The sequence below is a fragment of the Mizuhopecten yessoensis genome, unplaced genomic scaffold (assembly GCF_002113885.1).
Source record: "Mizuhopecten yessoensis strain PY_sf001 unplaced genomic scaffold, ASM211388v2 scaffold10867, whole genome shotgun sequence".
Lineage (NCBI taxonomy): Eukaryota > Metazoa > Mollusca > Bivalvia > Pectinida > Pectinidae > Mizuhopecten > Mizuhopecten yessoensis.
Window position 1 is genome coordinate 1,928,932 of NW_018408761.1, and position 11,412 is coordinate 1,940,343.

The window sequence follows — 11,412 nt, forward strand, 5'->3', positions numbered from 1 at the left end:
AAATATTTGTTTTACCATCAGATTCGTATCAAAGTTTAAGATCAATATATTAAGGTGTAGATGTGATATATATGTAATGTATTGGTAGAAAAGGTAGAAAATCTCTTCTCAACCCGAGTATTAGAAGATATTTGTTTTAAACTCTGCCTCAAAGACGAAGTTTTATTATCAATATTTCGAGGTATAGATGTGACAATAAAAGATCTATTGGGTAGGAAATCTCTTCTTAACCAAAGTTTGATGAATAATCTTAAGTAGTTAAAGGGATTATTTGTCTGTTTGTATTGGTTAGTATCTATCGTAGAACCAACATTTACTTTACATTGTGGTAATTCGTGACCACTCGCTGCCAATAAAATAACCGTTCAGTTCAATACATGGCCTTTTGTCTGGTGCTAGACTGCCTCCATTTACATCATTCTTGCTTTCTTTTTTTGCATTAATAGCAGCTATTGACATTTCAGGGCCATATATACTTACTCCTTACCCCTTTGAATTTTTCAAAAGAGTGAAATTGAAATTTTGCCAAGATTTTTATTTAATTTCTTTTAGATTAAATGTCTGTGATGGTGCATTTTGAACAATAAGGTCTAATTCATATGAAACATAGAAACTTGACAACATGTGTAATAGCCTGTGCATGCATTACCTTATAATTATAACAATAAAACACCATATATCATGTTAAGGTAGAAAGTCACAGGGCTCTGTTGTATTTCCAACAAAAAAAAAGAGTACCAATTTATTTGGCATTTTTCTGGTGTTGTATGTGTATGAATATATATGAAAAGGAAATAACATAGAGGATTTTGTGTGGTTTTGGTTCAAAAGCTTATATGGATCTTTCAGATCAGTCTGTTTCTTTAAATTGAATACTTTCCCTATACTGTTGTGATGATATTTATTTACATTTTTAATTATGGATGTTATGGTAACTAGTTGAAATTTGCATATGATAAAGGCACTGACCCAAGTGGAAAGAAAAAGAAACTGGAGTTCTTGAGTAGACTAGTAATAACAATTGAAGTTTGACTATACTCTACTTCTCTGTAATTAAATACACATCCATCAACATACATTAGGGCAGTACACAGATAAACATAACTGCCAAACACTTTCAAAACTTAGACCTACCTGGGTCAGGTATATATATGAGACCTATTGTTGATAATTAATCACCTAGTCCCTCTATCACCCCCAACATCGTACCACAACTTCAAATAGAGATAAAATTCTAAACACATCATGTGTATTCACAACTACTCGGATCTCTAGACGTGATCATGAAAACCATCCATTAAGAAATTAAAATTGGCTCAGTGAAAATTGATTAAAGTTAGCAATTAAAGACATCCCTGAATATCTAAATTTAAAAATATTTCAGAGAAAAACATCAAGTTTCAACAAGCTTGTTACATGTTACTGAAAGAACTAAAAAAATCTCCTAACAGAGTGAGTCAGTCGCCCCATTTTGTCTTCTGTTCTGCATATTGGTCAGTTTGTGTCTTTATGATTAGACAAAAACTTCAAGTATACATTGTTCCAGTCGCATACTTGAAATTTTGAACTATGTATGTACAATGTATTTGAATTAACTGCTTCATGATTTGGGGAAAACGATTGATTAAAGTGATGCTGACTCTTCTTTTTAAGATTATAAATACCCGGTACATAGCATTAAGTAGTGTTGGAAATTGGTTTGTATCAAAGTCATAGTGTTAAAATGTGACAACTGTGTCAAGGTCATTGGTTGTAAAAGTTTATGGTAATGCAGAATGGAGTTGATTTTTCAAGGTCACAAGGTCATGGATATTAATTCAAATGTCTCATATGTGCCCTATACAATAATAATAATAATAGTTTGAGGTTCTTATATACCGCTTTATCACAACCTAGTTCATAGGTCGTCTCAAAGAGGTTCACAAATTATTATCTGTGATTATTGGGCCTTGGCAACCAGCCAATATCGTTCTCAACTCCCTGGGGAGCATACAGCCGGTGCTGCCATTTCGGCGCTCACAGCTAGCATTCAACAATTCTAGCACTGCCCAACCATGTACTACCTCATTTACAGCTGAGTAGACTGAAACAAGCGGTATAAAGTATCTTGCTCAAAGAGACAACACAGTGCCGTGACGTGACTCTTACCAGCAACCCTTCAGTCATGAGCTAGGCATCCTACCACTAGACTATACCCTGCCTCCATTCAATGAATGGAATATGTCCTTTACAATTTCCCGTAGGTTGTCCCATACCTTGACACCCTGGAGCCAGCAGGTTCTGGGGAGTTAGTCACATACCTTGACACCCTGGGGCCAGCAGGTTCTGGGGAATCAGTCACATACCTTGACACCCAGGGGCCAGCAGGTTCTGGGGAGTTAGTCACATACCTTGACACCCTGGGGCCAGCAGGTTCTGGGGAGTTAGTCACATACCTTGACACCCATGGGGCCAGCAGGTTCTGGGGAGTTAGTCACATACCTTAACACCAAGGGGCCAGCAGGTTCTGGGGAATTAGTCACATACCTTGACACCCAGGGGCCAGCAGGTTCTGGGGAGGTAGTCACATACCTTGACACCCAGGGGCCAGCAGGTTCTGGGGAGTTAGTCACATACCTTGACACCCAGGGGCCAGCAGCTGGTTCTGGGGAATTAGTTAAGGTGTTCACTGTCTCTGTCCCACTACATGATTGTATAAGGTAATTAAATCAAAACATCAGATCCTCAGTAGAATTAGGTTTTCCCCATTCCCTTTTTTGGGGATATTGAAGAGACCAAAACTTATCTGTTATCTGGTGGTTTTCCTACAGTCAGAAGAATATACAACCAGTAATATTTCTAACCTGTATTAAGCGATCTAGACCACCCTTTGGAAGTACAAAAGTTACTGTAGTCTCTAAATGCTGGTGGTTTCTTAACACAGCTGGCCTCTTATATATAACAGATTCAGTTCACAATGAAATCACTATGATGGGGAACATTTAACTCATTCACCCATGAAATTTAATAATGAACTATTCCAACCTTTGAATTGGAAGAGTTCAAATGTGGCATCAGGGGTGAATAGATCAAAGTTGCTTTTTAACACAAGTCGTGGTGGTATGAGGATGTTTGACTAAAATTTCTCATTGTCTCTATTATAGAACATTTGTTTAGGTCATTTTCAACAGAACTATTCTATAAACATGTAAATCACAATTTGCATTGCATGTTACAGAATTACAGATATTCAAAATTTGAGTATTTACAATTGAAACAAAATTAAATTAAAACTTAGACCAATTCACTGCCAGTCCATCACTTGATCAATCATGCTATCAGAAATTATAAGTATATAGCATTAACATGAGAATTACATATATTAGAAATGGAAGTAGCTCTAATGTAGAAAAGCTATATTTAAGATGCTTTATCTTCTATAAGAAAGGGAGACTACTCTATGCCAATTAAGCAGATCTGATCCTAACAGATTCAGTTGTATCTTTGTCTACAAATGCCAGTTAATTGTCTGAAGTTGTCGAGTTTGTCAAGTGCAGCACTACAGGTACATATACTAGATATTCCTGTCACTGTTGTGTTATGCATGGTGTAGTAGTATCGATGAAATTGGAAGATATAAAATATTTATAACTACTCCAGGGCCTGTCTGTCCAAAGCCTGACTAGCTTGTTTTGTCATTGCTGTGAAAATTTCGTAGAATATTTTCAAAAATTCATAGCTAAAATTAAATGTTTATCAGTTCAAAATCCTTTTCTTAAGGCAAGAATCTGAAAAAATATGTATAAAATTTCAACAATTCTCAATAATATTGATTTTAAAATTTTTGTTTTCAAACTTGCGAAGCTTACCAGACTTTGTATAACTTTGCCCAGCAGATAATTAGGTGTTATAAAAATTCAACTGTTTCATGTGTATAACTAACAAATTCAAGTGGGAATAGATTTATAATAAATGCTCTCGTGACATGACGTTGTATACAGGTAAATAAATTACACAGGTAAAACACAGAATACAAAACACAAATTGACTTGTTTGATCTTGATCTATGTGTACCAAGGTAGGATAAATATCAGAATAGATATATATCATCATGGGTTCGGTAGTTCACATTCAAAATTGATATTTTTTTTAGGGAATTAGGTTGTAATATACTGTTCCAAAGCATGTTCGTATGTTTTTTCAATGAAATTTGTGGATATCTCTCCCCAGAGATGATGCGAGTCTACTATTAGATGTAAATGATTCACTAGGACGTTTTGTTATGTGTGTGTAAGGTGGAAACAAGTCGGGTAAATTGTTCAGGATCAATATGATGTGTTGATGAATTACTGGTTATGTCTGGTGATGATTATCGGCACCAAAATCTCTCTTTTTGTACTTACAGAAAATTAAAGCTCAGGAGCTACAGATCGGGTACCATTTAAAACTAATAACAACATCACAAATACCAATATTTATATCCAGCGTTTATTTTACCTAAAATATTTTGGGCTATAAATTTCATGGAGAGAAACGCCTTTCATTCAATGGTTTTATCTTCACTATATTAACACTTAGTACATGGGTCACACAGATCATATAGATTAGAGGGTATTTTAAATACTTACCAGGTAATGGAAAAATTGCACACGCTGTGATCTGTATACACATTTTAATTGGAGTCATGCTTAGCCTAGTACCATTATGCAAATAAGTGAACTGATATACTATGCATGATAAATATACAATTGTCATGTAAATTAAATTTCCCTGTTTTTCATTGGTTGGATTTTCTTTGCTTGTGGCGGGAAAATTCACTAAAATACTTTCAAATAGTGTCTTGTTAGTATTTTTGTTTCCAAATGTCATAGCTTATCTTATAAAGTTGATACACTATTTCGGATGCTTAACCCAATTAACTAACCATGGGGCCAACAGCGATTCATATCATAAGCATGAAGCAAATTAGTTTTTATTAAAAAGTTATTGACCTGAAATCTCTTATGGAAACCAAACTCACAGGTCTAGAAAGATATGGTATTCACAAAAGCTAAAAACACACACTTTGTTTTACAGGAATGAAGAACCGGCAGACAGGGTCACATGGTCTGAACGAGACCTCAAGTCGAAGTCACAGTATGATGTCACTATCAATCGACTCCGAACTGCAGGATCCAGATGATGAGAACTTATATGTTACAAAACGTGGCAAGCTCACATTTGTAGATCTTGCAGGTGAGTTATTAATGTGGAAATATACTGTGTTATAATATATGATATGAAGGTCAACTTTTCTTGTAATTTCTCACTTGCCGAAACCTCTCCATAAATAAAGGAATGATAATCATTACAGGTCTTCACTGAAGACATTTACCAAATTGAATATGAAGTTTGCTTTTGTTTAGATGATTGTTCTGGGTTAAACATACTTGCAACAGTTAAGGTCATATCATATTTTTGTCCTCACATTGGATGTGATGTATAATATTCAAAATTGTTTCTGACATTCAGTGCCGTAAATATGGGTAACATAATTATGTAGATTATGCAAAAAACAGTTTAATTTCAAAAAATTTAAATCGTGAAAATCTTAATGTTTACAACTTATGAGATTTTGATCATTCATCAGTTTTCAGTTAGTTTGAATTTGAAGTATTCCTTGTAAAGGCAAGCCGACATTATTGTCACATGCCTACAGTTAAATAATCAGATTTTGATGTGGGTAATGTAAGCATTACATATGGAACAGTTCAGGTGAATAAGACATTGACCTATATTTACCGGTATATGTTACAGGCCCATATACCAAAGATTTTGTACTTCTAAAGAAACTTAGTATAAGAGTCAATCGCAACAGGTTCGGGATAAGTTGAGTTTTATTATTAGGTAACGTCTACTGGTTTCGCCCGAACAGTGGGCTTCTTCAGGACGATGGTTGACATGATGCGATTGACCCTTTTACTTAAGTTTGCACTGTTTCTGTAATCGCCCTGCATACCGGGTGGTACCCAGGTAAGGGATAAACAGGTGGTACCCAGGTAAGGGATAAACAGGTGGTACCCAGGTAAGGGATAAACAGGTGGTACCCAGGTAAGGGATAACAGAACCCACCGAACCTAAACTAAAAAACGGCATTGGTTCTACACCTTGAACCATCTAAAGAAACTTGGGTTGCTCTTCGGCCTCTCATGAAATGACTGTCAATAAGTTTCATATACTGGCCATGAAAGTGCTGGAAAGGAGGTCAGCAATAGAAAATACTAGAATTTGCTCGATGCATACCTTGAAAAGTACTGGAATATATATATTTTGTCAAATTTTGTTTATAAAGGACTGTTTCTGTTTTTTTGTTACTGCTGTATATTTGTCGAAAACCTTATTTAAAGTTTGTTGTGATTTGTTGTGATTTTGTGCTGGATAACAGTATACATTGTACCACTGCAGGTACTAGCCTCTTCTGTCAATGCACCTATAATATAATCTAGGTGTATTGACAGATGAGGGAGTACACAGGAGGGTCCTACTGTATCACTGTAGATAACACGGGTAGTACACAGGAGGGTCCTACTGTATCACTGTAGAGAACACAGGGAGTACACAGAAGGGTCCTACTGTATCACTGCTGGATAACAGTATACATTGTACCACTGCAGGTACTAGCCTCTTCTGTCAATGCACCTATAATATAATCTAGGTGTATTGACAGATGAGGGAGTACACAGGAGGTTCCTACTGTATCACTGTAGATAACACGGGGAGTACACAGAAGGGTCCTACTGTATCACTGTAGATAACACAGGGAGTACGCAGAAGTGACCTACTGTATCACTGTAGATAACACAGAGAGTACACAGGAGGGTCCTACTGTATCACTGTAGATAACACGGGGAGTACACATAAGGATCCTAATGTATCACTGTAGATAACACACGGAGTACACAGAAGGATCCTTCTGTATCACTGTAGATAACACAGGGAGTACACACAAGGATCCTACTGTATCACTGTAGATAACACAGGGAGTACGCAGAAGTGACCTACTGTATCTCTGTAGATAACACAGAGAGTACACAGGAGGGTCCTACTGTATCACTGTAGATAACACAGGGAGTACGCAGAAGTGACGTACTGTATCACTGTAGATAACACAGAGAGTACACAGAAGTGACCTACTGTATCACTGTAGATAACACAGGGAGTACACTGGAGGGTCCTACTGTATCACTGTAGATAACACAGGGAGTACGCAGAAGTGACGTACTGTATCACTGTAGATAACACAGAGAGTACACAGAAGGGACCTACTGTATCACTGTAGATAACACAGGGAGTACGCAGAAGTGACCTACTGTATCTCTGTAGATAACACAGAGAGTACACAGGAGGGTCCTACTGTATCACTGTAGATAACACAGGGAGTACACAGAAGGATCCTACTGTATCACTGTAGATAACACGGGGAGTACACATAAGGATCCTACTGTATCACTGTAGATAACACACGGAGTACACAGAAGGATCCTACTGTATCACTGTAGATAACACAGGGAGTACACAGAATGGTCCTACTGTAGATAACACGGGGAGTAGACAGAAGGATCCTACTGTATCACTGTAGATAAAACAGGGAGTACACAGAAGGATCCTACTGTATCACTGTAGATAAAACAGGGAGTACACAGAAGGATCCTACTGTATCACTGTAGATAACGCGGGGAGTACACATAAGGATCCTACTGTATCACTGTAGATAACACGGGGAGTACACATAAAGATCCTACTGTATCACTGTAGATAACACACGGAGGACACAGAAGGATCCTACTGTATCACTGTAGATAACACGGGGAGTACCCATAAGGGTCCTACTGTATCACTGTAGATAACACAGAGAGTACACAGAATGGTCCTACTGTAGATAACACAGGGAGTAGACAGAAGGATCCTACTGTATCACTGTAGATAACACAGGGAGTACACTGGAGGGTCCTACTGTATCACTGTAGATAACACAGAGAATACACAGGAGGGTCCTACTGTATCACTGTAGATAACACAAAGAGTACACAGAAGTGACCTACTGTATCACTGTAGATAACACAGGGAGTACACAGGAGGATCCTACTGTATCACTGTAGATAACACAGGGAGTACACCGAAGTGTCCTACTGTATCACTCTAGATAACCCAGGGAGTACACAGGAGGGTCCTACTGTATCACTGTAGATAACACAGAGAGTACACAGAAGGGTCCTACTGTATCACTGTAGATAACACAGGAAGTACACAGGAGGTTCCTACTGTGTCACTGTAGATAACACAGGGAGTACACTGCAGGGTCCTACTGTATCACTGTAGATAACACAGAGAGTACACAGAAGGATCCTACTGTATCACTGTAGATAACACAGAGAGTACACAGGAGGGTCCTACTGTATCACTGTAGATAGCACAGAGAGTACACAGAAAGGTCCTACTGTATCACTGTAGATAACACAGGGAGTACACATAAGGATCCTACTGTATCACTGTAGATAACACAGAGAGAACACAGGAGGGTCCTACTGTATCACTGTAGATAGCACAGAGAGAACACAGAAAGGGCCTACTGTATCACTGTAGATAACACAGGGAGTACACTGCAGGGTCCTACTGTATCACTGGAGATAACACAGAGAGTACACAGAAGGGTCCTACTGTGTCACTGTAGATAACACCGCGAGTACACAGGAGGGTCCTACTGTGTCACTGTAGATAACACAGGGAGTACACTGCAGGGTCCTACTGTATCACTGGAGATAACACAGAGAGTACACAGAAGGGTCCTACTGTATCACTGTAGATAGCACAGAGAGTACACAGAAGGATCCTTCTGTATCACTGTAGATAACACAGAGAGTACACAGAAGGGTCCTACTGTATCACTGTAGAGAACACAGAGAGTACACAGAAGGGTCCTACTGTATCACTGTAGAGAACACAGAGAGTACACAGAAGGGTCCTACTGTATCACTGTAGATAACTCAGAGAATACACAGAAGGGTCCTACTGTATCACTGTAGATAGCACAGAGAGTACATAGAAGGATCCTTCTGTATCACTGTAGATAACACAGAGAGTACATAGAAGGGTCCTACTGTGTCACTGTAGATAACACAGAGAGTACACAGAAGGGTGCTACTGTGTCACTGTAGATAACACAGGGAGTACACAGAAGGGTCCTACTGTATCACTGTAGATACCACAGAGAGTACACAGGAGGGTCCTACTGTATCACTGTATATAACACAGGGAGTACACAGAGGAATTACATACATGTCAGGGTCCTACTGTATCACTGTAGATAACACAGGTAGTACACAGAGGAATTACATACATGTCAGTCCCATCTTATTGTGTCATTACTGTATCACTGTAGATAACACAGGGAGTACACTGGAGGGTCCTACTGTATCACTGTAGATAACACAGGGAGTACACTGGAGGGTCCTACTGTATCACTGTAGATAACACAGAGAATACACAGAAGGGTCCTACTGTATCACTGTAGATAACTCAGAGAATACACAGAAGGGTCCTACTGTATCACTGTAGATAACACAGGTAGTACACAGAGGAATTACATACATGTCAGTCCCATCTTATTGTGTCATTAGCACAGGAGGGTCCTACTGTATCACTGTAGATAAGCCAGGGAGTACACAGAAGGATCCTACTGTATCACTGTAGATAGCACAGAGAGTACACAGACGGATCCTTCTGTATCACTGTAGATAACACAGAGAGTACATAGAAGGGTCCTACTGTGTCACTGTAGATAACACAGGGAGTACACAGAAGGGTCCTACTGTATCACTGTAGAGAACACAGAGAGTACACAGAAGGGTCCTACTGTATCACTATAACACAGGGAGTACACAGGAGGGTCCTACTGTATCACTGTAGATAACACAGGGAGTACACAGAGGAATTACATACATGTCAGTCCCATCTTATTGTGTCATTAGAAATAGAACTGATGCATTCTGTATGTAAATGTTGGCCATAACCTCCAACAACCGGCCGACATAGAGGTTTAATCTTGCTATGCTTTGTATCCTTTATGACCTGGTGTATGAATGGGAATTTGTCACACATTCCAAGTTGTGGGTTAAAGGTGAATTTTAACAATAAACGTCTTTGACAGTGTGAAATGGATGCTTTGCGTATGTAGATTTGGGTCATAAAATCTGTAAACATGGAATTTGGATGCATTACCAAGTTTAAGACCACATATCTTCAAAATGAAATTTGAGTTCAGTTGAGGTTAAAGGGTTATGTGAAACGGTTGTGTAATAAGAATAACACACCTGGATAATTCTGATTTACTGTGTACCATACCAGTGGAATATTTTCGATCAGACATAATAATCTTGAGCCCAGGGTTCTTTTGCTAAAGCTATCATTTGGATCGATGATGTGTTGAAACTGAAAAGAAATATATATTCTTGGATTAAAAATTGTCAACTTTACGTCATACATAGAGAAACAGATACTTTTACAAATTGTAAAATATTGCATTTTAAAAATCTTGACTAATGTATTATACAAATGTATATAAGATAAGAAAGGCGGAAAAACTTGGATCTTGGAGTCACTTATGTACATTTACTCCCATCAATGAACAAGATTTAATGTGCGATACATGCTATCAAAATTGATGTTTTTCAATATTTTTTTGAAATATAAATTAATATCTGTATTCATTTGATAATATTTATCAAAAATTCAGTGTTGTTTGCCTCGGATAAACACAAATGCCTTTCAGTAAGGTGGACACTACACCGTAAACTATATATATATAGAAACCCATAAAACCCAAGTGGTGGGCCATGGACCTGGGCCCATATATTTTCATGTCTAATTGGCGAATTAAACCATGGCTGTCTTGGTGAAAATCAAATGTGCCAACCACTTCACCAATGCTTGAGAATTTTTTCTTTAACTGTGTGATTGACTTGTTTTTTACAGGAAGTGAAAAAGTGAAGGATTCACACTCTACAGCAGAGACCTTGGTAGAGTCTAACAACATCAACAGGAGCTTACTGGTGTTAGGTGAGTACACAAGGGGTCAATGATTTCTGACAAGGTCAAATGATTGGGCATTGACAGGTTAATTTCCTTAAATAGGTCAAGTTAAAGCTTTCTGTTATGATCAAGAAAGCTGTAAACTAACTTTAGGTCCAAGTAAAACTATATGGGTCCTGGTCATACTTCTGATACAACTAGATTAGTGATGACTAATAGTGGGACAATATTAGTGGTGGCTTGATTGTGGGACAACATGATGAGTGGTGACAGGATAGTAGAACAACTGGATTAGTGGTGGGGGGATAGTGGGATAACTGGATTAGTGGTGGGGGGATAGTGGGACAACTGTATTAGTGGTGGGGG

General features: G+C 38.1%; 1 protein-coding gene across 4 annotated transcripts in view; it reads left to right on the forward strand.

Moving 5' to 3' along the window:
- Positions 1 to 11,412, forward strand: part of LOC110463124 (kinesin-like protein KIF12) — a 117,006-nt gene that overhangs the window by 86,174 nt on the left and 19,420 nt on the right. For all 4 annotated transcript variants that reach the window (XM_021517487.1, XM_021517485.1, XM_021517486.1 and 1 more), the window contains 2 exons: positions 5,056 to 5,214; positions 10,990 to 11,073. In XM_021517487.1, the coding sequence (XP_021373162.1) occupies positions 5,056 to 5,214; positions 10,990 to 11,073 (243 nt within the window). The remainder of the gene's footprint in view (positions 1 to 5,055; positions 5,215 to 10,989; positions 11,074 to 11,412) is intronic.